Here is a 27,051-nt window from a genome sequence, read left to right on the forward strand (position 1 = left end):
TGACCCCAGTTTTGCACTGGGGCAAGAGTGGATAAAAGGCACAAGAAGCTACGTATAGAAAACAGTGGAATGCAACCACTTCCAGCATGAACTCCTTCACAAACAGGGAGTGTATTGAGTTCTGCCACATAGAGAAGCAATGGAGGTATAAAGAACAAACACATTTTCCATCTTCTGCTTTACGATACCCAGTAATCCGTCATTAGATAATCAAAATGGTTTTATTAAAACAGAAAGCAACAATTAGACATTCAGTGTAAATCTTCCTGAGGACACCAACCTAAAAGATAAATTCACTAGACGTGAGCAATAGGTGACTTTGCTCAAAGCATGGAAGAGCTCTAGCTCACTCCTGCTCTGCTCTCTGCTGGAAGTCTGCCCGCCCAGCTCTCGAGCCCTGCTCTTCTCAGCACGCCCTCTGTGCAAGGAAAAACCCGATAAGTGCCAGGCCAGGTTTCAGTCTGGTCAATTAGATCAATTAGGTAGCCACAGGCAGGCAAGATAGGGGGAGTGACAGCAAAGCAAAGCCGCACTTAAGAGATGCCAGAAGATGTTTCTGCCTGGACAAAGCCAGGTGGATGATAAAGGAGGATGGAGTCTGGATGCAGAATGCCAGTCATGAGCCAACAGCACAGTGCAGGTTAGTCAGGTTGATGCATATGTGGCTTTTGTGTCATTTATTAGAATCTTTTTCGGCAGCAGGGAGCAGGTGATAGTACCAGCCCTGCCCCCTGCTCTCTCTCCGAAGCTGCTCTCACCAATACCTTTGAATTTACCTCTGAAATGTGCCAGCTCTCCCCCAGCAGTGTGAAGGGAGGAGGCTCCAACTGGCTGCATCTGGGACTGCCAAGTAATCTGGGGTGGAGGAAACTGCACTGCAGGGAGAAGGAAGGTCTGAACAAACTGGAAAACAGACTTAGGCCAGGATCTGGTAGGTCCAGCTGATCCTGGGTGAACGGTGACCATCTTGCTCTCCCCTCCCACTGTGATTTGCTTTGAGGGCCATGTGTTGTTCTGTCCCTTCTACAAAGAAAGACTGGAAGAGATGCACTGCTCTCAAGAATTAAGTGCAGAGGAGAATGAAATGCATTTATACACAGCAGTGTGCCAAGAAGGTGGGTGAAGCTGGTGGCAAGAGGCAAGGGTGGGCGATGGCAGTGGTTGCCTGCAGCAAGGTGAGACAGAGATCAGGCTCACCTAGGAAGGTAATTGACATTTTTTATCAGCCTGTAGCACTTTGGTTCTGATTGGAAAAGTGCAATTGCAGCAGCTGTTTCATGAGATCAACCTCCAAGGAATTTCTATAGCAGGTATCAGTGAAATCACAGCTTGTTGCTCTGCCTGTGTAGGTAGGACATCCAGTCATTGAGAGGAGGGTTCCCCATAGCCACCAACTTTTTCAGAAAGGCACTGGGACGTAGCTGGGGAACATCAGGGTGCATCTCAGAGTATTTTTGCAGCTTAGCCAGAATGTTAGGGAGCCCAACAGTGGAAGCGTAGAACATGGGGCCACCCCTGTGCTTTGGCCATCCATAACCATTGATATAAATTACATCAAGGTGTTCTGGGCCTGACGCTATTCCCTCCGCCAGGATGTCAAATCCTTCACTGATAAGAGCAAACAAGCAACGCTCCAGGATTTCCTCCTGGTCTATAAAGCGGGTCTTGATTTGATGGGTGTCCCTGTACTCAGACAGAAAGCTGTGAATCCATGGGTCTGGTTTGGATATCCTACCCCCAGCCTTCTCATACTGATACCAGCCTTTTCCAGTCTTCTGGCCAAACCTGCCTTTCTCACACAGAAGGTCAGGCAGTGGGCTGTAGCGATAACCACGCCGCTGGCGGGCGGGTGTTCCTGGAGCCAGTGAGGGCCCAGTAAGGCCCTGGTCCTTTCGAGACCTCCAGCCCACATCCAGCCCAGCAAGATCAGACATTCGGAAAGGCCCTATCTTAAATCCAAAATCTTCAAGAACCCGATCTACGTCTTCTGGTCTGCTTCCTTCCTCTAAAAGGAAAACTGCCTGTTGTGTATATGGAAACATCATTCGGTTCCCAACAAACCCAAAACAGTTCCCTACCACCACTCCAACTTTCTTCATCACTTTGGCTAGCTGCATGGCCGTGGCAATGGTGGTGGGGGACGTGTGACGGCCATAGATTATTTCTAATAGCCTCATCACATGAGCAGGGGAGAAGAAGTGTGTGCCAATGACTTGCTGTGGGCGGTTGGTGACAGAAGCTATTTCATCGATATTCAGGGCTGATGTGTTTGTACACAGAAAGGCCTCTGGCTTGCAGATTCTTGATAGCTTGTTGAATATTTCCTTCTTTAGTGCCATGTTCTCAAACACAGCTTCAATAACTAGATCTACATCCCTCAACACATCAAAGTCCACGGTGAACTGGAGTCGTGCAGGGTTATGGAAATCCAGGGTTTGGGCACCCTGCTCCATTTTCATAGCCTCACGTTCCAAAAGGAGCATCACGGCTTTTCTTCCTGTGTTCAGATACTCCAGATCCTGCTCCAGGCCTACCACAGGTATCTTGGCTTTAACCAGAGAAGTCACGATGCCTCGGCCCATTGTTCCAAGCCCTGGAGAGAAAAGTGAGATAGAATCAGAAACTACAAATAGAAAATGTTACAATCAGTCACTTGACAGCAGCACTTCCTTCAGTATTTCCAAGATAAAAAGCAGAAGCTTAAGCAAAATGCACAGGCAGAAAGAAAGAACTGAAGACTCAGAAAAAGGAAGGTTAAGTCTCTCTTTCAGGGAGCCTCAGTGTCTGAAGAGCAATAGCATAAAGGCAAACTGGTGTCTTCTCAAGGTTACAAAATACCAACGGGATTCACAGGGGTGTGTGTGGACCACATGAATTCATGTCTTGTCCTTGCAAAGTTTTATCCCTATGGAAACCAGCATCACTTAATAGTTAGAACTTGGGGAGTGAAGACAGAAGACCAACACTATTTCTGGCAGCTTCATCCTGAGGACACCAGTGCCTCTCTGGTCCTTTTGAGATGGCCCCTCATGGGCACTCACAGATGAACACCTCTGCAAGCAAAGCCACCCCACACAGATATTTTGACACCAGAAAAGCTCAGACAGTTGGTTTCTTCCTCTTCCTTGCAAGCTTCTTGTTCGTCTCACCCTGCGTTTCATTGCGTAATCTTTGATGTGAACACAAATTCAGCTGCTCTTTCTTTAAGGCATCTCAGAAGAGTCTGATCTCGACTTTCATGTCTCCTATATCACTCATCATCAGTTCAGGCATGGAACTGACACTGTGCTCTTACCCTGAACATCTTGCTTGCTGTTCACGCTTTGTATTGTACATCTCTGCCAACGGGGGGCAATCCAAGTCCTCTGATAAGGGCCATTCCTAACTTTTGAGGATTACTAAAGATACAGCCTCCCTTGTCTAACCACACTCTTGTCCACAACCAATCACCCATTTAAGCTGTATTTTTTTTCCTCTGAGATCCACAAATGTGCTACGACCAGCCCACACCCTGAGAAATAACACTGCTGACATTACTGCCTTGATACTTTCCCTCCTTTTGAGCCCTTCCCCTGGCTCAGCCCTCTGTTACATTAAGTGAAGCTGCGTGCTTACACTCTCCTATGATACCCAGCCCACGCTACTTATTCTATTCTCCTACAATGGAGGCTTTGTGGACAGAGCTAATACAAACTAGTGAGAAAGCCAGCGCAATTTTACCAGCTTTAAAACTGCAAAGCACTCAAATGGGAGGATTATGAATATCCTAAAGAAAGGAACAACTATGCAAAGGCCAGGTCTGTTATAATTCTGTAAAAACGATTAATATTATTTTTTTAATCCTTGGTTTACAAATTAAATTCAGCTAAACAAATAAACCGAAACAAAGGGATTAACATTTTTGTCTAAAGCAGCTTTATAGAGAAGAGCTGAAATTATGTCATCAGTTAAACAAGTACCAACAATGAAGGTCAAATGAGGTAGTGTATTTTTCCTGCAAGCCACACAGCCTTGCTTCAGTTCTGCCTATGCTAAACTCGTGTACACAGAAGTCATTTAAAACACTACCTGCTTAGCTTTAAGAACATATTTCTTATGGATATCACTATCTGGAAGCTTGCTTACAAACGATTTCACTGCCAAGCAAATGCTGAAGTTCCTTTATGGGAAATTAGATCTGTTACTTCATTATCAGACGCTGCTGAAAATTAATTTGAAAATAGAAGTCATATAACATGAATCATTTCTTAACAGTTAATTGTTCATGGTTTGCTGACTGAAAAGCAAACAAACAAATACCTCCTCCCACTTTGCTTTGTTCTCAGAGGCATGGATGTGGCAGCAGAGTGCAAGAGCCAGCTTTCTCCCTGTCTTTATCGAGCTACAAAGACTGCTTTCTTCTCAGAGTGGCAGCATCTCTCACCACCTCACGTATACCCACCAAGCCCAGCCCCATCTCCAGGGCTCCCTTTAGACAACATGGTGAAGGGCTTGCACTTCTGCATTTGGTTCTTTACGGTTTCCTCCTCAATTCACTCATTCCTTTCCAGGGTGGACACCAGGGGTTTCTCCTTAGAATCTCCAAGCTCTACTAAAAAGGTACCCCCACATTCTGGGCCTTAGTAACTCCCCTTCCTCTCAGCTTCAGTTTCACAACTGAAATCTCAGCAGTTCTCCCACAGTGTGAACATGCTGTTTCCTCCTAAATCAAGACGCTTCCACGAGAAGTGATTTTCCAGCTCTCCATCCTGGTGGCAGTAGCTGATTCAGCAGTTTGTTTTCATTCACACGGAGTGTAAGTATTCCCATCTAGGTTTTACCATCCCTTGACAGACAGGCATACACGCCTGTAGTCCCATACTTTCTAGGCCACAGGAGTAGGCTTATAGATAAGACATGAGCTTGCCAAGCTTGTTTCTGACCTAGAAAAGCTGTCTCTCAACTTACTACATAACTCTTCAGTGGCCTGTATGAAATGATGTTTAATGAAGCTGGCAGAGAGAGTAATGAAAGCCCCAAGGGTTTTGTTACATTAGAGCTTGCACAGCATGACTCCCCTGGAAATATTTTCTAAAATTGGGCTATAAAACCAAGGAGAGATCTGGCTATTTAGCAGGGAAAGAAGCATTTCTGAGGACTTCCCTTTCAATTTTATAGAGATTCATGATCATGGGGAAAAAAAAATGGTGGGGAACCATTAGGTCTTGCATGTTTAGAAGGCTGCAGGAAGAAAGAGAATGGGAAATGTTGCATGCTCTGTTCATTCTGCATGGCTAACGGACAGAAGTACTCCAGGTCTTCTACTGTACATTTCATTTTCTTCCTCAACAGGGTCCTTAATGCCCCCAAATTATTACAAAAAGAAAACAACACCCAAACCCTAAATACTTGTCTTTCATTCAAGGAACTGCTTCCAGAGCTGTATTAGGAATGCCCAAAGTACACCAAAACTGAAATCCACTTCAGGAAAAGAACAGTGTCTTCCCCTCTTGCCTCTGGTCTTTCACTGTGCAGTGTAGATTTGACACAGACACAAAGCTTTGCTTAAACTCACAAAAGTTAAGGCCAAACGTGGATATGGCAAATCAGTTTGTTGAGAAAGCTGATTGAATAGCTCTTGTTAATTACTGATCTATCACATGAGGTACTGAGAATATGAATAATTGTGCAAAATTAATTGAAGGATTTTAAAAACAAGTTTCAAAACCAACTCAGAATATGTATAAACTGATGTAGAGTCACACACACCAGAGAAATACATATCAGTGGAAAATACTATATATACTGAATATACTGAACTATAGTGAGTATCTGAACTTGAAAATAACAGGAATTAGGAACAATACTTTATAGGTTGGTAAGAACATGCAAAGAAGGTCTCGTTTCCCATGCTAAAAATAACAATGAGCATTTGGTGGTGGTGGACTGATTCTGACTGGAGCCACTTGTTTGTTTCTGGGCATTAATTTCAAGCAGAAGTAATGTGATGCTCAAGGCAAGCAGGGAGATATGGAAAGACCGCAGAAGGGATTGAGATGAACTCTTTTTCAAGGTGACGAGGAATGAGAGTAAGTGGAAAGAGATGGACACCAAGGGTCTGGAAGCAGAAGCAAATGAGGTAGGCTAAAGTCGGCCAAGGATGGGTAGGTCAAGAGCAGGTGGGAACTTGCACAGCTGGGTGCTACCTGCGTATCAGTCATTCAGTGAGCAAACTGCTGATAAGGGCAGCTGATGGGAGGCCAGGATTCACAGGAACAGTTGCCAAGTCATCAGCAATGCCATCTATCAAGCGTGCCTGCTAAAATGACACTTAATCCCTGATGTTGAATATACATTAAGACTCGGTGCCAGCTCCCTCTAACAAGTCCTGCTAATATTAGATTGACACCGAGTCCACAAGGCAGGGCTTCCCCAGCATTCATGACACTGCTTCCATCCCCTAAAGGTCTTCTGTGCTGACAGAAGAGGCAATGAAGAAGGAAGAAGTCACAGTGGTCTGCTCAGTGGCTTCACATTTTGCAGTGATAACAGAAGAACCAGCATACTGCAAGGGCTTTAGTGTGGGAAACAGCACTGCCTATTGGAAAAATGAGGCTTGCAAACAAATGCAAAAATCCTGCTCTGAGCGACTTCCTCTCTCCAGTGAAAACAGAGAGACCCTGGGTAACCTATTGACACTCAGTACTTTTAAAAGGATGGTCAGCCCTATTTTAAAAGTTGTCAGTCCCTCAAAAATCATCCCCAAGATTTTTATTTTTGTCACTACAAGAACGTGCTAAAGATCAAGAATGTGGAACTATGACACTGCACAGCATGGTACTGGCTGGAGAATGACTTCTTGTTATGTGAGCCTGAGAGACGAAAACACAATTGTGATGACACCCATCTCCAAAAGGCTTTCATTTCATGTATTCAAGGCAGGTGAACTGTTAGGTCACAGCCTGAACTGGTGATTGAGCACCTGGTGAAGGGGTGCACCAGCACTGGGAACACAGGTGCAAGTAATTCACCCATGATACCAGAATCCCACTTAAGGGCTGGAAGCCATAAGGGAAACACCTCTGCTTGGAGACTGCTTTCTTCTGGGTGTTTTCTAGTGAGCCCTTATCTTCAGACTGGGGTAAGCTATTCTTTTCTTATTTTTGGATTGTGGCTAATACTTTTCTTAGGTTATCCAGAACTCACCAGGGGCAACTATATGCCTCTATTTCATACTATACAGCCAGGAAGAGAGACGTCCTTCTGCAGGATAAAGCCTAGTGGGATGGCAGAAAAAAGTAAGTGATGGAAAGCAATGACATTTAGCATGGTATACAATTGAGAATTAAAAGGAGGTGATCAATAATCTCTAAAATAGCTGCTGCTTATCACACCAAGCATAAGGTCTTACACTTAGTACAAATAAATCAAGCTATAATAGTTGGCTATGGGAGCTGTGTTGATAGAAGTGATTTAAAGAAAGAATTAAGAGTTTCAAAAGGTGTCAGGGCCTTGAGTGCATTCATAAGTTTTAATTACCTTGACCAGCTACATCTCAAACCTCCACCCCATGTCCACTGCCTTTGGCCTCAGAGACCAAACTAAGCTCAGCTGTGGACCTTTAATCCCTTCCTGAGCTATATGAGAAGAATGCTTGCCTTTGGCCATGACCACTGCTGATCCAGACCTCAACATGCTGACTGGTTTCTAAACTTTACCTTGTGCTTGCTTTATTGTGACTGTTTTGTTTTAACAACTGGATGTCTAGTAGATTCTGGCTGTGATTTCTGTGCCTGCTCTGACTGCCTTGCTCAGGTACTCTAAATAACTGATACACCAGAGGGCTGTGCTGCCATCCAGAGGGAGAAGTGGGCTGGCAGGAACATCATGAAGCACAACAAGGGGAAATGCATAATGCTGTACCTGGGGATTTGATGCCACAGTATGTTCTGGGGGGCTGACTGGTTGGAAAGCTCTCGTCGTAGTCCTGGAGGTGGCCCTGTTTGAGCACGGTTGTTGGACAGAATGACTTCTAACAAACCCTTCCAACTTGTGGCTCTCTGATGCCTTACTGCCTTCCTCCCCATCCTTTGGGGAGAAGCCAACTCTTGCTCCTTATTTACAGCACCAAATTAAGCTGATCAGATGTTCTGAATGGCCCTTCTGGCTGTATTCTTACTGCTATTAGAGTTTTTCAACTGTGCTATTTATTGTAGCATGATTAATCAGTAAATAACAAAGAATATCTGTCCTAATGTTGCCTCTGGTCACCTGATCATTCCTACAAAAGTTCAGCACGAGCTCTTTCTGCTAGAGAGTGTACTGCAGGACTGTCCTGTTTGGGGTTGCATGAACCTATGCAGTAGTTTGGCAATAATTCCTGCCTTATTACCTGAATGACACAAAGGTCACAGATCTTCCTCACAAGGCTTGTGGACCAAGATTTAAGAAAACCTCTTCATGACAAATACAGTATGGGTTAATTCAGGGAAGCTAATGAAAAGAAGGGAACTTTCAAAGGGAACTAAAAGAAGCTGTTTTTTATGGCCTGAGATGGATTTCCAGTGGGCTCCTATTTCAGAGTATAGGAAGACTGAAAACTACCCAGGATAGAGCAATGTTGGTTTGGTGAGCTTCCTCTGAAACAGAATGGATGTTTTCCAAGTGCTCCATTACTCATCTAACCATTTTTTGAGTGCTACTATCAACAGGCAGAGCTGAAAGATGCTTTTTTTTTTTTTTTTTAATAATAAATCTCAGCAGTGCATCAAAGGTTTTATTTAAATTGCTCTCATAAAAAATTAATGAAGGCATTATCTTGCTGGGCTACAAAATGGCAAGAGTGGATCCCAGTGAGATGAAATCTTCTTAAAAATACAGCTGTCAAAACATTTTTGTTTTAATATATCCCTGAGTGACTCTATGCATGCTACACTTTCAGTGTAGAACTAGACTGAGAGGAGGAGAACTTCAAGCAAACCTGCTTACAACGTGGCATAAAGCTAGGATTCAACACAACAGCTCTTCCAAGGGAAGAGAATACATGTGGCCCACAGATGAAGCTCACTCTGAATTGAAAGGACAGCATCATTCTTAAGAAACAGGTGGGATTAAGTAGCAATAGTAGCACTTAACTTACCATTTGATTCTCTGAGCTTACTTATACAGTGGTGACTTCTTTTATGTCATCCATGGGCCTGGAATATGCATGTCCTGTGAATTCTACTTAGCCTTTCTGCCATGAATAAAGCATCATCTTACTTGCTTTCTGAAAGGAGCTCTGACATTAACTGTACAGTCAGGAAGTGAAATGGCTTTTCACTTACCTATCACAGCTGCTTTGCGGATGGGCTGAGGTGAAGCACTTTTCCATGAAGCTCCATTGGGTGTTGTCCACTTCTCCACTGCTCTCTCCGCAAAGAAAGCATACTGCAGTGCTTTGGCCTGGCCTGAAGTCAGCAGGATGTTAAACAGCTCTCTCTCCTTACGAACTCCATCTGCAAATGGCAGCTCTGTAGCAGCTTTGATTGCTTGGAAGCACAGTTCTGGTGCCAAGCACCCTTGGGCCCGTTTCTTCACCTTCATAAGAGCGTCACTGAGAAATGCTTCCATGTTGGGCAATCTGGGGACTGGCCTCAGGCTGAGCCTGCGGTGTCCCAAGGGCTGACCTGTGGGTAGAAAAATGGAGTTAGGAAACAAAACATCTACATTTCCAGGAGAACTGTGGATCTTCACCTGTTTCTACATAGAATAGGATTGCATTATACCTTTCCCCCTCCTCCTGCTAAACCTACTGCACTACTAGGACTTGCATAGCACAATGATCTGGGTCTAGTATTAAAGTGTCTGTCATTTCCCTTTAGCATTATTTGTTCTGACAGTGACAATTTTAAGACCCTTCTTCCCAGAATTCAATGAACTTAGATTTCAATTTCAAAGACATAATTCTCTCCTCTTCTCAGCTAAAGAGTGGCTTGACTTCTCCAGTTCTAATTCCTCTGTCCCAGATGTCACATTCGTAAGGCTATTTTTTCCTATATGCTTCAATACTGAAGTTTTCCCTCAGTATTGCTTAGTACTCATTGCTAGCCAGATGCATTCTAGCCAGGGTCCTGACCCAGGCATTTATATGAATAACTGAGAAATACACCCTGATTTCAATTCTTCCCTAACAGCAGGATTCCCTCCATTCCCTGTGGGACTAGCCAAGAGGATGGCTCACACAGCATGGGTTGGGGAGCAAATGAATAACAAGGAAGAGTTCAAGCTTCTGTGTCAGCAAGGGGTGAATCAAGCAGCCACACAAATACACAAGCCTCATTACAGACAGAGGTTGCTATGGTAATACCTAGAAAGGATTTTTAATTGAGAGAAGTTAGTTACATTACAGACACTGAAATTCTCTCTGTCCTCTTCAGAATTATGAACCTTAGTGTCTGCTGGGAGATCCATGATCTGCCCATATTCAGGGTACTCATTATATTCTTAATGGCAGCTTGTCTCAGTAAACAAACATGGTAGAACAAGACTTAACTCAGGATGCGTCTCCTCAATCCTATGTCTCTTAAGTCAAACAGACATGATGAGTTAGTACTCATTTCCTGAAACAAAGCTCTTCAGAGCTCAGGCTTTTTAATTAAGGTCTCTGTAGAATAGACAGAGTAACACTAAGTAACTTCCCTTGTAAAGTAAACTGAAAGTAATGTTTCCTCATTGGCAGATCCAACCTATGTTCACTGTCAGTACTGCAGGTTTTTAGTGAAGATGATGTTTGTTTATTTTTGAATCCTCTGTTTTCCCAAAGTTCACGTTTCTAACATAAGAACACTCTTTATGCAGGTATGTTGATCTTTTCTGAGAAGGAAACCCTGGCTTTATCCCAGAAAGCAAATCTGATGACTGGAAGGCCACTGAGAACTGAGCAGATTGAGACTTCATGCATCTCTGCCGTGGGGATGAGACTGCTGGGAAACTTTAAGCATGGTCTTCAGGTAAAGTACTACTTGTAAGCAAAAATATTGAGGGAGGACATGAGATAATACAGGATCTTGAGGAGAGTACCTGAAACTCTATTTAGCAAAGTATTTCTGTAGTACCGGCATGCAGTGTTTTTTTTATGAAGAGAAAAGAATGATGTGAATCTGAACGTGCAGGATTTATAAGCTATATACCTATATATAGGTATATGTATAAGCTATATACCTATATATTATATAAAAGCTATATACCTATATGTATATATGTATATATATATATACACACATACACACACACCTATATATAGGTATATAGCTCGATTTCTGAAATCAAAGTAACAGGAACATGATGAACAGCATCAGATATCATGATACAGGAAAAAGTGGTATCTATGTACAAGACCTAGCACAGATACCTACTTAGGTTTTATTAGAGTTTGTAGTCCAAGTGGCAGGAAGGATGGATCGAATTCACAAAACCTCTATCAGAAAAATCTACTGCGTTGAACTGTTTGTGCGTGTCTAGGGAGTGAAGCTGAAAGTGGTCTTCTGCTTCTCAGGCTAGCAGTGGTTTCATGTCAGCTAGAGATGAGTATGGCTCCTATCAGATTTTATTATCCTCTGGTTGTCTCAAAGGAGCACTTTATTACACCTTCTGTCTATGGAAGATATTAGCCAGAATGATATGCCCTTAAGAGAGCTTCAAATATCTGTATGGAGTACCTCTTCCCAGAGATGGACTAAAGGCCCTTGCAACTGTAAGTGAAAGTTTTTCTCCAGCAGTCTGCATTTAAGGCACACAATTACTACATGAGCAGTAATGTTACTCCTGTGGATTTCATGAGCCTCAGAAGAAACACCTGCATCCCACGCAGTTACTGCTATTGGTCTACAGTCAAACTCATAATCCTCTTTCCATGTGGAGTTCAATACCAGTGGGGTCTGAACTAATCTAAATTGAACTGATGGTGCTTGGCTCTTTGATGCAAACCATGGGTACTTTTGTGCCCTGAAGAAGATAAAGGAAGAAAATAAAGCAAGGGATGACTATAAAAGGAGAGCTCTGAAGAAGTCTGCCATGCAGAGGATCAGCTGCCATTTTCTCCTCCTGCCCAGGAAGGCCAGCAGAGGTGGGCAGTAAAAGCTGCAAACAATTGCAGTAATTTTTCAATTTTGTGATGCCATCAGGTGGACAAATCATGCAATGCAGCTTTGAATTAGTACAGCAATTATCAAACACGTTTAATGAAAGAACACTCTTCTAGTCTCCAAGGATGTAGCTCCTATCTGTTCCTCTTTCAAAGATGAAAATGCTTTCATTTGCTTAGAGGCCATTTATCCTGAAGGAAGGAAACACACACTTGCTTCTTAGAATGTTCTTGTCTAAAAGTAAGAGATCTTAATTGTCTTAGTATACTCCTGCAGGTATTGATTCAGAGCTGTTCAGAAGGTATCCATTCTTAGCAATATTCCATAAAAAATGTATGGATGAAGACACATCCCAGCATAACTGCCATAAAGGTAGTTCTGCCACCTACGTATAGAAACAAAGACTGCTGCTTCAGTACAGCCACTCATCTGAGGCTGGTTTCTCGCTGTGAGATGCTGCAGCTCCAACACTGAGAAAGCTTCAAAGGAATTACCTTAATTGGTTCCCTGAGATGGATCCTGCAGTTTAGACCTTGCAGGCTAAGAGCAGGAATTCCAATGGTGACAATGAGCTATTTCTGTAAGAAGCCAGCAGTTGTTAACCTCAATTTTAAAAAACAACAACAAAAGCCCTCAGAAATGAAATGCTGCACTCCATATAAAGTGCACTTTTGTTACGACATTATGTAATTCCACTTCTGTTTTTAAGATTGCCTAAAACATGTTCAGTGAAAGCATAATTCACTGTGAACAAAAACCAGGCCAGCTACACGAGACTGTCACATCTCTTTTGCAGCCCCAAGTTAGTGACTGAGGTACAGAACTGAAAGTGTTGGCTTACTGTTGTATGGCAGAAGAATTTTAAGGTTAGGCAAAGGCTGAAGCCAGGAATGACTCATGAGGAATATGTGGACTCTGGGTGCCTCATTCTATCAGCTTGATCAGGTCATCAGAGGCTAATGACGTTCTGTAAAGACTAAAGATGAATTCTCTGAGTAGGAGAGACATAAAAGTGAACTGTGTCTGCAGTGCTTTCACTGTTAAAGCACACACTGCCAGTAAAGCAGTTGGAGAAAGTCTGAAAGCGTGGTTTTGGAAGTCCTGTTGGAGCTGGTATATAGTGTAATGTGAAAAACCTTCAGCAGTACTACTCAGTTGTCACTGGTGCAAGGAAAGCTACTGAAAGTAATGACCACGACTGGAACAGACAGGTTACTTACTGGATATCCAGCTAGGATCTTTGTATGCTTATATAGTTCTCAACTTTTCTTGCTAGTGGCATTTTCCTAGGGAAGTGAAGCTACAGAACGTGGATTTGTGAGTCATGGTAGTAGATGTAAGTTCCAGAAAGCAAGTTATACTGAGGCATAGTGCATTCAGGGTTTTATTCCTGAGGTTCTCATCTAAAGTCAAGCTGATTTTTGCAATTCTCATTTGCTGCACCATGCTTCTCACAGAAGAAATAAGCTTACAAACGCTTCAAATTCACGCAGTTTCACATAGCATTTGTTGAAATACTGCTTCTGCCACCAGTATTGGTGTAGATCTTACACAAGGTGTCATTCATAATCCAGAGAGTACACTAAAGGGAAGACTTTGAGTTAATTTGTCTAGGAAAGAAGTAGTGTTGTTTTCCTTCTTCCTTGTGCACATCTTGTGAAAGGATTCTACATCTAATTCTGACTGTGGACAATGGTCCATCTGCAAAGATAGGGGGAAAATGTTCTGTTTTCTCTCAAGGTGATATTTTTCAAGCTGGTCTGTGAACAATTCTCTTTCTGTGCTAAATCCTGTGAATTTGATTTTGTTACTTCTAAGGTGGTGAAATCTTTCTGCATGTCTCCCACATCTCCGTAGTCCATTTTCTCATGAAGCAGCTAAAAGATACCAGTTACTCGTGGATCACTGAGTTCAGCTGAGGATGTGCCAGTCCCTCCACTAGAGGGAGAACGTTGTTTTCAATTGGCTGTTATCGATGGCACAACCAGACTACATACAATTCCAGCTATCATCCAAAACTATGTATAGAAACAGCACATAGTCTCTAAAATCAGTTGAGTGCAGTAGTCCAGAAAAGCATGGATATAAAATTATAGAAGCACGAGGACTCTGTTGTTTTTTTTTTCCCACTTAATCCTCAACCAAATTTCTGCAGCTCTTCAGCATCTGAGATTTTCAACTTTCACTTAACAGAAAACAAATCCTGCTGTTAATTCCATTTCGTATGGATGCCAAAACCCAATGAATGGACTGTGAAGGCTGGAACACGCTAATGGGCTTTGTTCTAATTCTCTTCAGCCTCACCAATTATTTCTTGGCATTGCTACAATTCTCACCAATCAACTTGGTTGCCAAACGGATTGCTGCTTCAACTGTGTTCTCTTCCACAACTTCATCAACCAAGCCCAGCTTCAGTGCTTCAGTTGCAGGAACATGTCTTCCTGTGATGAAGAGAGAAATAAGGCGATTACAGCTGGGGTGTTGCATGTGACTTCACTCTTTCTTTTTTTTTTTTTGATCTGATCAATCTATCCTTAGAAGAACCAAGCTGAATTTCAACTCAAGCAGCCATGTCCTTACAAACAAACATTAGGCTTCATTAGACAAAAGCAACGGCATGACCCACTGTTATCCTTATATACAGAGCAAGGCACAGCACTTTACCTGTAGTAATTATATCCAGAGCAGCAGGAATCCCAATCAGTCTGGGGAGCCGCTGAGTGCCTTCAGCACCTGGAAGTAACCCAATTGTGACTTCTGGTAAACCCATCCGTGCCTAGATTAGAGACAAATTCAACAACAAATCTGATTAACAAGACTAACAATTAGGAACTGAGCAGAACAAAACAATCAGACTTGATTCTTTAGGAATCCTTGAAAAACTACTACATAAAACCCTCATTTCTGCTTTTTACTGTGTGAGAGGTTTAACCCAGAAGCCCACTCAACTTTTTCAAGAGCTTATGTACAGGGGCAGAAGAGATATGATCCATCAGTGGATGTATGAGTACTAGCACAATGCTGGAGGAGATTGATGGAGACAACAGCATCACTCTAGACCACAAGATGTGCAAACCAATGCTTCCAGCTGCACAGCTCAAGAAGACAAACAATTGTCAGCATCTCCATGACCTGCTGTCTCCTTTCCTTATATATGAGAAACATATTGTAGGAAAACACTTGCATACTGAACACTTCACTATCTTTCAAAAACGCTCAGGTACTTCTTGATGCACTTGAGATTTACTAAAGTTATGGTAAAGAAGCCAGTGACAGCTCCTATCTTAATTTCAATATTTATTCAGCTTGTTTATTTATTTATTTTAATTGTACATTTCTAATTGAGCTCTTAAGAGATGTGGGGTTATTTTAAGACCGCTACTTCAGGCACCTATCTTAGATCACATGCAGGGTATATAAAGTGTCTCTTCATTGTGTTACAGCAACCCACGTTGTCAGGGAGAAAGTGATTTGCTCTGATAAAGTGAGGAGATGCTCCTGTCAGGGAAGAGTCTCTGTAAGGAGATGAGGTGCTGCTAAAAGACAGCTGGGCAATCCTGAAGGAAGGGATTTGAGAGAAACAAAAAAAAGATGATTTTGAAAGACTTAAATGGGGAGGAGGGGAAGCTGTCTGTTGGTTAGAGTGCACCCTGAGGAAACAGCCCGAGAGGAATCAAATTGTAAGTGCTCTGTGCTAGCTGAGTTTCACCTATTGAAACTAGGCCACTTGCAGAAAGAAATGCTAAATTCGCATGGCTGGGGACGAAAATAAGAGGAAATCATACTGCATGAGCCAGCTCCCCAGAATTCTGATAATGACTACTGAGAATGAGTGCAAATTAATACTCAGTTTCTGAAGTTTCTAATTAGAAAAGACACACTGCTCAGCTGCTCTTCAGGAGCAGCCTCCCGCTCTTTACATGGCCACAGGCTCCAGATTTTCCCACCAACTTCTCTACTTCATGGTGTTACCTGCACGTGTGCTATACGATAGTGACAGCCAAGTGCCACCTCCAGGCCTCCCCCTAAGGCGATCCCTTCAATGGCAGCCACAACAGGCTTCTCGCTCCTTTCTATGAGAGAAATTATGGGGCCCAAGCCAAGACCCTGCTTCTTTGGAGAAGAAAATACCCGAATATCAGCGCCTGTGGAAGCACAAAGATGAAAAGGAATTAGTGGAGGAGGCAGTGAGTGGAATGACTCTTCCCTCGGTGCCATTAAACGTCACCACTCATGGATGACTGAGGTCTGAAAGAACACACTGCTGGCATATTAACTGGCAATGATCTCTTGAGACCAGCTGCAAGAAACCCAGGCTCCTTAAGCCTATTCAGAGTACTAAAGGGATGGCAAAATAGAAGAGTACATAACTGTAATGATCATGCAATTACGACAGTATTTTGCAAGGATACTTGCTTAAAAAAATAAAAGAAATTTCGTTTGGAGAAGCTGAATTGCTACTTACAGGTAATGTCAAACTCCACAGAAATCTGTTAGCTTCACAGATCTCTACAACTGGAGATCTGTTACAACTGCCCCATCCCAAGACGGGTCTATATAATTGGCTAATTCTTGGTCCTGAGATTTTATACAATGTCATGAGACACCAGCATATCAGCAAGATAGAAAGATGAGAAGTTGTTCCCTGTTTCAGCATGAATCTACTGGCTTATTTCTGGCCTGGACAGTCCAATCTGTGATGTGTCCTACATCAGTCTGAGACAGCAGAAAAGGTTCACTGTTTTTCAGACATTTTCAGCCACATCAGAATCTGTGGCATTTTGTTATTAGTGTTACATGGCAGAGTTCTTCCTCTTTTTCTTATACTGTTTGAAGGTATGTCTTACCTGCACTGAACTTCCCATTTTCACCACAAATTGTAACAGCTTTCACTGAAGGATCTGCATCTGCTCTTTTCAGTCCATCCTCTAATGCCTGGAGAACTGTCAAACTGAAATAAATAAGAGATTCAGTGACTAACAACCAACAATTTTACTTTTCCACCAACACAAAGCGGCTCAGTGAAAATAAGCAATGAATCCATGTATGTCTGTCCTCTGCTTTGTGTTCTGCCATACCCTCTCTGGTTGAATCTTTGTTAGTCTCCCTCTCACTTCAAGAGCAAGTGCCAAAATCCAACAAGCTTATCACTGCTCACCTCTGCCAAGAGGGGAAAAAAGCCTGCAATGGGATTTTGAGCAATTATGAAATTATTGATTTGAAAATATTGTGTAGAAAAAGACACATAATTCTGTCACAGGAAGCAATCCAATGTTTCTGTGCTTACATTAGCCGTGTGATCAGCAGCTGCAAAATAGCAATAGAAAGAGTCTGGTTCAGATGGTTCTGGATTTTCCATAGGAAATGACTTAGAAGCCCTTAGTTTCACAGCACTTACAGCAACACCCTCCTGCCAGAAGAAAGATTTGTCATCCAAGCTGCCCGTGTTATCTGTATTAATACCACACAATTGGTTTTGCCACATGAAACTCTACTTGCAAAAATATTTCTTCTCCCTTCATTATAGCTTTCTGCCAGGGAGAATTTCTTGTGGGATAAAGAGGAGGAATCATCACCCAGATTTGAGGCAGCTGCTTGTTCTCCTGCCCTGGAGCAATGTTCCTACCCCAGGACGTGTCCCAGCCCAGTGTGAGCTGCATGGCATGCAATGCACATGCTGTAAGTGATACTAAGAGATGTCATTTTCCATGAAGGAAATCATAGTAAAATGTATGACAGTAGAACTGTAAAAATCCTCAAGAGTATCACAACTTCAAACAGCCAGAGCATGAAAGAGACAAAAAGTCACCCTCATTTGCATAACTATTTCATTACTGCGCGACAGCATCATTCGTTTAACAGTAACAATGAGAAATTCACTGCTATGTATTCGGCTCTGCCATGTGTACTGTTTTGACTGCAAGAAAAGCCATCCCGATGGGGTGCTTCAGTGCTATGTATCTCAGCAGCATTCTGGGTGGGTACAACATGCCCCCCAGCACAGACTGTTGTTGGGGCTGACCACACCAGGTTATTTCTCCCTTGCACAAAACTCTACCCATCGGTAACAAGGGTTTGTAACAAGGCTTCAAATTATTATTATTATTATTTTGCAAGGATTTGCAAACACAGATTTAAAGATAAATGAAAGTAGCTTAAGGGAATCCTGAAAATTAACTCAGCCAGGCTGCAATCTAACAATAGAAAATGCTTTTAGTGCATCGTGCAGGTCTGCTCCCTTCCCTTTGTATTTCCCCCCAACATTCAAAGCATCCACAGTCACTGCATGAGGGATGGTCTGGTATGTATCTACATACCCTCATTTAGCATCCCTTACAGACCTGCTGCTCATGAATTTGTCTAATCCTTGATCCAGCCAACCCATCTGCCTCCACGGGCTCCTGTTGCATCAAGCTTTGTATGATCTCTTTGAAAACAATCTCCTAGCAGTGTAATCAAACGCCCCTACATCAGCTACTGAAGGATTTTGTAATCAAAAATAGACAAATTGATTTACCTTCTTTGGGGTTTCATAAACCTCACCCTTATTCTCCCACAGCCTTTCGCCTCCAACCTGATGACTCTCAACCTCTTCACTGTGCTTTCTTAGTGCATTGCTCTGGCCTTTCAGTTCTGGTTGTCCCCTTCCAGATTGTCCCTGTGTCCTTCTGCAAATGCATAGTCCAGAACTACAGGCAGTACTTCAGAAGTCCTTTAGTGTTTTGTTTTTTTATCATAGAGGAATGGTGCTCTCTCTTTTGTTCCGTTCTCAGCATATGTGCTGGGTTCTTTGGGCTGTCCAAGCACACTGAGCTGGTGATCTCAAAGATCTCTCAGTGGTAAAGATCCCTTTCCTGAACTGTAACTGACAGAGTTCTCTTTTTTCTCCTGCTTTTCCCCCCTATTGTTTTTAGCAAGCAAGTTTGGTTCATGCCAGCTCTGTTGGTGGAGAGATAGATTAGCTTGAAGAGAGGTTGTGTGGAAACCAAATTTGCTGCCAGCCTCACAAGTCAGCAAATATTCCTCAGGAAAGCACCGCCTGGGAGGTACGTGCACAGCAGCAGATGCTGTTAGACAGCAAAAAGCAAATTTCTACCCACGAGTGGCTTCTAAAGTGCTAATGGCTGGTGCGATGGAGAGGGAGCTGGGCAAACGGTGCCGAGTATCACATCTAATGGGGAGAAAGAGGTGAGGCTGCAGCACAGCAGTGCAGGAAAAGCACATCAGCCTTTTAAAAGGCATCTGTGCCTGCTGTGAAATTAAATTGTCAGGACTGCAGGACACAGCTCCGGTCTGTAACTTTCCCTGCCTCCTATCACCTACATAAACAGACATCTCAAGCAGCAATCACAAACCTGCTCCCCTGCAGACAGAGTAACTAAAATATGCAAGAGCAGAAGGTACATACAAGGATCACAGAGTGTCCTCTACCTTCCCTCGCTATAGCCAGGTCTCAGCTCAAAGGTCTTTCTGTGCTTTCAAACATTGCAGTGAAGGAGTGAGGGCTGGCAGCTGGAGCAATGCACCTTGTGTTCCCCATTCATGCTCATCCATTCCCCTCAGCTTTTTTTTAACCAACTTTCTGCTCTAGAAGCTGTGTGTGTCTGCAGTGGATGTTTTGCCTCTTGAGTACAGATGGAAAGGTGGAAAAGTCCAACTTCAGGGGCTCTGCTTGGCTGCCTGTCCCCGGCTGGTCTGAGATCACCTTCTTCACCAGGTGTAGCATTGGGAGGTCAATGCCTTACTCGTTTCTAAAGGCACATGAGCAGCCTGCACTCTGACACTGGGGCTGGATATCGGTGCCTCCTGCTGAGCCGTGCCCTCTGCTCACAGAGCTCTTTGCCCCAACCCCTGTGCGCACTTGGAAGCAGAGCTATCAGCCAACGTGAGAAGCAGCAAATCGTGGAGGGAAAGCCGATTTCCACCTAAATGCACAGGAGCTGGGGAGTGGAAGAGCTGAGCTAACGCTGCGACTGACGAGAGATTCCAAGGGAGATGGCAGAAAGCACACACCCATGAACCTGGCGTAAAAAAAAAACCCTTTAAACATTATAGCGAGGAGCACAAATCCCGAAGGAGCTCGGCGCGGTGATAGCAAAGCGATATCTAAGCCCTAAGCCTCGTGTTGTCGTTCTGCAGGAGCCACAGCCGCACCCAGCCCGTGTGGAGAAAGCCCCGAGTCCCTGTAACCGAGCAGGGGGCCGGGCCCGCCTCACGTAATGGCGGGCGGTGCCTCCTTTACCTCAGCGCGTTGACCGGCGGGTTGCGGAGCCGAATGACGGCCACGGCCGCGGCTCCCCTCGCGTACTGCGCCATACCGAGCACTGCCGCTGTCCCCTCGCTTCTGCCCGGCGCCCGGCCTACAGCGCGGCCTGCACAGGCGGGGCGGGGCGGAACGCGACAGGGCACGGCACCCTGCGGGGTCACTGTGTGATCCGTGTGTTTGAATATAAACCTTACAGCAGGAGGTTTAGGTTGGATATAAGGGAAAAGTCTCGTGCTAAAAAGAGTAGTGAAGCCCTGGCACAGGTTCCCAGGGTGCTGCCCAGTCTCTGGAGATGCCCAAGGTCATCTGGGTGGGCTCCCAATGGAGCTGTAGGCTTAATCCACAGTGTAGTTTAACCTAAATAGCTTGCTGTGGAAAGCTAGCTTATTTAGGGATTTTTTAATGTATCTCTAATCTCTCTTTTATAGGTCCTGGCCAAGTCAGCCACTTGGTATAATGAGGTCCTCCATCATAGAACATCCGGAGTTGGAAGGGACCCACAAGGTCTTTTAAGAGAATCTCGGAAATCAGCGTGTCTGTCTAGCCTGCCTTTTAGCAGATTGTTTAGGAGATTGTTAACTAACAACATGTGTGTGAATGGGAGAGGTGCTTGAGGTCTCATGACCTCTCTCCAAGCACATGGAGGTGCTGTACCCAAATGTATTATAAGGGATGTGCTGTTGTTCTGTTGGGGTGCATGGTGAGGGGTCTGGAGCACAAGGAGAGGCTGAGGGAACTCAGTCCAGAGAAAGGAAGGCTCAGGGGAGACCTTATTGCTCCCTACAACTCCCTGAGTGGAGGTTGTGGCAAGGTGGAGGTTGGTTTCTTCTTTCTCATAACTAGCAGTAAGACTAAAGGGAATAGCCACAGGTTGTGCCAGGCAAAATTCATGTTGGATGATAGGAATAATTTCTCCAGAACAGTGGTTAGGCCCTGGAATGGGCTGCCCAGGGAGGTGTTTGAGTCACTGTCCCTGGAGGTGTTCAAGAAGCATTCAGATGTTGTACTGAGGGACATGGTTTAGTGGGAAATATTGGTTGTGGGTGGACCGGATTATCTTGGAGGTCTTATCCAAGCTTGGTTGTTCTATGATTAGGTGGAAGGATCCCCTTGTGCATCCAGTGCTATTTTAAAGAATGCCAGCTTCTGAATAACACATTGGTTTTAAGGAGTTTTATTTGGACCAGGGTCTGTTTTGCAGCACATTGAGTCCAACCCCTGGCTCTACATAGTGCCACTTGAAAATCAGACCGTATGTCTCAGGGTGGTGTCTGGATTCTTCTTGAGCTCTGGCAGCTTAGGGCCGTGCCCACTGCCCTGGGAGCCTGTTCTCAGTGAATAAATCCTTCCTCGTTCCCCAGCTTAAAATGAGCTGTAACAAAATTGTTAAGTTTGCTCGTGTTCCTTGATGGATAGCCCTGAAGTTTGTTTGGATAATGGGAAGAGCTTTCTCATTGTATCAAGTAGATAATTAGATAGATATTGGTCTTTTTACCAAGCAAATAAGGGGAGTTCTGTTAAGTCTTTGTACCAAGTAGATAAGGAAGTTCTGCTTGGAATCAGCTATTGTGAAAGCAAGTATTGAATGCATTTGTACCTCCAAGAAAACCTCAGCATATGTGATGCAAGTAATGTACATAAGCTGAAGATCTTTTGTACAAGGTATTCGTGATAGGTGGAATGCAACCCCCGTGCTTTCAGCACTGAAAATACAGAGTGCCTGCCTTCTGATGCTCCAGTTTGATTCCTGAAGAGTTTCACAACAGAGCGACTTACAGCATCAATTTAGCACCCCAGATGGGGTAAGCCTCAACAGTTCCTGAGTTCACAGTGTCATCTAACACAGAGGTATTCTTGGGAGGACCTTGATCCCCAGGTTGAAGAGCCCTGCAGACAAGACCACTGATTAGTGAGTATTAAAACATTCTTTTATTATCATGATTATTTTGTTTTGGCTGCCTGCCCATCACTTGTAGTGAAAGTTGTGCATGGTAGGGCTATCAACTTGGATGAGGACTTCACTTCCCCCTGTTCGGTTTATTTTGGTTGCCTATCTGTCAGGCATAATGAAAGTTGTGCAGGGTAGGGCTAAGAACTCAGGTAAGAGGTTAAGGTTCCGCCCCCCCAAGGTAAATATTAAATGTGATAAGACAAAACCAGGGATAATGCTCTGCAATTTCCCTGTAAAACAGTGCGTATGGGGAGTTTACAAAAATATTGTAAGCTGTACCTTGGAGCTGTGGGGGAGAACTGGTTGGTTTTTTATTAACCAGACCAAAATCAAAGATCACTCCAATTAGTTGTACTTCCTGTTTATAATGTAGAGCTCCAATTTACTTGTCCTTTAATAACGTAATCACCACAGTTGTGGCACAGCGGGGCCCTTCTGAGCATGAATAAGCACAGAAGAAAACAGTTTTGAGAAAGAGAAAGCTCAGCAACTTTATAGATTGATGGAAAGGTTGCAGTAAGTGCTAAAGGTTTGTTGCTGTAAGCAGTACAATCCTCTTAAACATAAATAGATTTTGGTAACAAGAAAAGGAAGTTTACGCTTATATGGCAGAGGATATTAAAGTCTTCTGAGCTTTCTGTTAAGTGTTTAATCTGTACTTCACTGAGTTACACAAGGACCAAATACAAGGACCTGAGGTTAAACTCAAACCAATGAAGGATGAGGAGTGCATGAGCAGCCCCAGATCAGGCTTCTTGTTTCCCTTTATTTTCTTTTCTGTCACACCTCAGCTGTCTTCCATTTTCACAGCAGTTTGATCCAAGGCGATGGAGCTCTGCTGTACCTGAGCACAGGTAGCTGTGGGAGAATGGAGAGGTTGCAGAGCCTGCTAGCACAGTTAACATTGACAAAGAGTAATGAAGATAGTATTCAGCAAGAACTTCTGTAGTATCCAGTGCTTCTAAGGAGCAGATTCTTGCCTCCAGATTGCCTGGCAGCATACGCCTCCATGGAAAACAGCTGTTGACTGTAAAACCATCAGACATGGTGGCAGCTTTCTTAGCCCTAGGCCTGCCAAAAGAAGACAAACCTTGCTTTACAAAGAGAAACGAAGCTAACACAATATCTGAAACAGCTCGTATGTTGTTCACCCTCTGCAAGGGGACAGTCCTGGTCTTGTCTGTCTCTGTAACAGTCAATGCTATTTCAGAAGAGCCGGTGATTATGTGTAAAGAAGACTGAGTAAGCAAAGCTTGCTTTCAGCAGAAGGAGGCAGTGAGATAGTTGCAGACCTGTAAGTGTTGTTACATTTTGTCATCCCTTTGATTACTGGTCTTTTGACTACATGGTAGCGGATGATGCTCAGAAAATACACCATGTGCCCATTGCCATTCTGGAGTAATGAAAAGCTGCTCAAAAGGAGAATACCAATACCTTAGAGACCCCATTACTAGAAATAGAAATGAAGGATTTTCATCAAAGGGCAGATTGAAATGAATATGAATGTTGTGCTCTGTCTGCCAGCCCCTCAGCATGTGCTGTGGTAGAAGGAAGGGAATCCTGCTTCCTCTTGAGCCGGAGCACCACCTATCTGGCAATTCTGCAGCCTCCTGGGACCCACAGAGTGCTCAGGAAGTGCTGAATGCTACACGCAGATGCTTTGCGGAGGCTCAGGTTAGTGTTTGTTCCAGTTATACCTGTGAACCTTGGTACTTCAGAGGACACGGCTCAATCTGCTAGGAACACTTGTTAGCATCTGATCATCAAATGCTTTTCAAAGGCTCCTTTGGTGAAGCCCACCCTGATGTGACTTCTCTTCTGCTGACTGTAAGGTCCTTCCAGTAAACTGTTTCTAAAAGAGAGCTGGAGCTCAGAGCCTGAGGCTGGTACATAGAGCTCTTTGAAAGGCACAGCTGGAGCAGGAGTGGGAACTACATCTGCACCACAGGATACTGAGGGCTGCTAAATAAATACCCTATCCTAGAGTTTAAATTTCCACTGAGGAGCCTGTCTCCAAGGCTAGTATTTGTCACTGTTAATACATACTGAAATCAAGGGCTCTAGGTCATAAACAGCTGTGTGTCTGTCCAGTGGGTCCCTGCTACTGCTTGCCCTTCCTAATGAGCAGCTCCTTCCTTCTGGACTGTGCCTGTGCAGTGTGGACAGGCAGAATTTTACTTGTCTTAAACAAAACCCATCGTTTCAAATTAAGGATCTGGAGTTCTCGCTGCCAGAACAACCAATCTGGCAGTCGCTTTTAATATTGCAAGCCTCTCTCAGGACTTGTAAGCTCTGATATTTGCATGGTTTCAAAGCAGCACCTCCTGGCAAGCTGTGGTACTGCTTCTGCAGGCAGAGACCTTGGGTTTATATCCGACAGAACAGCCCAGCGCAGGGACCTTCAGCAACAGCCCTTGTTGCTTAGCATGTGAAATGCCCCTTGATCGACTCAATCGCTACATCTTCCACTGGCTAAGGAATGGAAAAGGGCAATGTTTTTTGTTAACTCTTTGTATGAGCAAACATAAGCACTCGGTGCTGTCACACAGATCTTGTCCCCCTCCCACCCTCCTTTTTTTCTTACACTACATGGAATATTTACAGTGAGTAATATCATTAGAAACAGTGTAGGACTTGATCCAAGATCTGATGTCAGCAAACAGGAGATGTTTGCTCCCATCCCTCTATACTGCAGTATGGACTTCAGTAGCTATCTTTTCCTTCTGATTTTACTCTCTTCTCTAGCCCTGCATAAGTCTGACAGGCAGGAAATTGAATTGAGAATGGAAATTCAGAATATCTTCAGAAAGCATCATTCATTTAAAGTCTTAGTAACTCCTTCAGTGTATCTTAGTCCCTTAGCATTGACTCTGACACTGTTTTTATGGACCAGCAAAAAGACTGTGAAGTGGAAGCATCACAGAAAAGCACTAATGAAGAGAATTAAGTAAGCTCCTTGTTTGATATATCTATGCATGGCTTAATGCAGTGTTCTGCTGTGTTAGAATCAGCATGAAACAATCCAGCTATTTGGAATAACATGAGGAATTGAACATGAAGAATGCCAGGCAATTTGTACAGGCTGAGATATGATGTAAATACTCACATCCTTACTAGAAATAAAAACAACGCAAGGCATTGTAGAGAGCTGTTTCTAGAAGGAGGCTTGGAAAGGTGTTGCCCATGACGATAAGAAGATGTATGTAATCAATACATGTTTCTATTCCCCATCCCAGGCTGCAGGATGCTCTGTTGGTGTACTGCCAGTGAAATACTTTTCTGTCCAGTAGTGAAGTATCATGTTAAAAGCAACTGTGAGAGACCTGAATGTCTGGTTTGGCCATGCAGGCTGCATCGTCATGTTCTGAGAAAGCTGGCTGAAAAAATGCTCATATCATAGAATCATAGAATGGTTTGAACTGGCTTGAAAAGGACCACAGTGAGCATCTCGTTCCAACCCACCAGCCCAGGCTGCCCAGAGCCACATGCAGCCTGGCCTCGAATGCCTCCAGGGATGGGACATCCACAGCACTGCTGCACTGCAGATAAATCACGACCTGCCTAAATTGCTCTCTGGCATAAGTGGGGAAGACTGGAAATAGCCATCTCTGAGCCTAGGAGCGATGCCCCAGGTGGTACACTACTGCCCACCGCGGCCATCCCATTGGCAGCTCCGGAGCCGGGCAGGGTCTGTCCCTCATTCCAGTGTCCCTGTTCTCGGGGTTGTCGCACACACCGAGCTCATCTCCGCTCCATCACCCCCGACGTCTCCCCGCTGGGGGCTGCCGGCTCTTCATCCTCCATCCTCAGCGCCCGTCAGCGCCTGCGCCAACACGGCGGCCGGAAGCGGCGGGGCGGCAGGAGCGCAGCAGGAGCCCGGCGGGAGCGGAGCAGGTAGCGGCGGGTCGGGCTCATTGAGCTCACTGAGCTCACCGAGGGGTGGGCAGGAGGTGCGGGGGATGAGGCACTGCTCCGGGTATGGGGGAAGCCGGGCTGTGCGCTGGCCGAGCCGGGAGCTGCCTTGTTGTAAGGCCGTAGCTCCCAGGTTGACACGCACGACAAAAAGAAGTTTAGCGGGTTGAAGCAGCTGAAGTTGTTTGCATGGCGGCGGGCTGACGCTGCCTGCCAACGGCTTTGGGGCGTCCGCGGCGCGTCGCCTCCTTTTAGCGGGCGGGTGGAAGCGTTTGGGTCCGTCTGCAGGCAGCCCCGGAGCGGATTATTGCTGTGTCCTAATCCTGTCTGGACCGAACGCTTCGGAGGCCGTGGGCACATCGGAACATCTGCTGCCATCATCGGCTTTACCAAATGTCTGCCGTAGTTTCAGTGGTTTCGTGGTGTCTGTCTCGGTGGAGGTGCTGTGAGTAATGTGCCCGCAGCGTGGAGCAAAGGAAGGGAAACGTGGGGAGAAAATGGGTTGGAACCCATCACCCTCCCCTCTCGTGGCAGTTGTGCTGCTGAGGTCGCCTTATTGCTTCGTGTTCCGTCCTTCTGCCCTCTAGTTGTACTGTGCCAAAGGTAGGCTGGCTTTACACCTGTCTCCTTCTCAAAGCAGAATGGGCAAATAAAGAGCAATACTGCTCTCAGCAGCCGTCCGGAGGTGGGTTTGGTTCCTCATTCCGGCTCTGTTTGAGCCGTGAAAGCTTACACTGCTCGGTAACTGTGTCAGCGAGAGTACAGTGTCAGGAGAGAAGGCTTATGGTAACGTTGCTGCTGAGAAGGGCAGCCCTATG

At 44.5% G+C, this 27,051-nt stretch overlaps 2 protein-coding genes and 1 long non-coding RNA gene across 4 annotated transcripts in view; 2 read left to right on the forward strand and 1 right to left on the reverse strand.

Annotated features, from left to right (window-relative positions):
• Positions 1-202: 202 nt before the first annotated feature.
• On the reverse strand, positions 203-20,493 carry EHHADH (enoyl-CoA hydratase and 3-hydroxyacyl CoA dehydrogenase). Its single transcript, XM_015871171.1, has 7 exons — positions 20,347-20,493; positions 16,952-17,055; positions 16,077-16,249; positions 14,769-14,880; positions 14,441-14,545; positions 9,306-9,647; positions 203-2,593 (listed from the first exon to the last, which is right to left on the reverse strand). The coding sequence occupies exons 1-7, from the start codon at positions 20,418-20,420 to the stop codon at positions 1,323-1,325; spliced, it is 2,181 nt and encodes a 726-aa protein (XP_015726657.1). The 5' UTR covers positions 20,421-20,493; the 3' UTR covers positions 203-1,322.
• LOC107317936 lies at positions 4,896-17,976 on the forward strand. The gene is made up of 3 exons (XR_004308289.1): positions 4,896-7,120; positions 10,819-10,970; positions 17,632-17,976. It is a non-coding gene; the product is annotated as an uncharacterized LOC107317936 (long non-coding RNA).
• A 5,627-nt stretch (positions 20,494-26,120) lies between the features above and the next one.
• Positions 26,121-27,051, forward strand: part of MAP3K13 (mitogen-activated protein kinase kinase kinase 13) — a 55,747-nt gene continuing 54,816 nt past the window's right edge. For both annotated transcript variants that reach the window (XM_015871170.2, XM_015871163.2), the window contains exon 1: positions 26,121-26,215. The gene's annotated coding sequence lies outside the window, so the exon portion shown is untranslated. The remainder of the gene's footprint in view (positions 26,216-27,051) is intronic.

The sequence above is a fragment of the Coturnix japonica genome, chromosome 9 (genome assembly GCF_001577835.2).
Source record: "Coturnix japonica isolate 7356 chromosome 9, Coturnix japonica 2.1, whole genome shotgun sequence".
Lineage (NCBI taxonomy): Eukaryota > Metazoa > Chordata > Aves > Galliformes > Phasianidae > Coturnix > Coturnix japonica.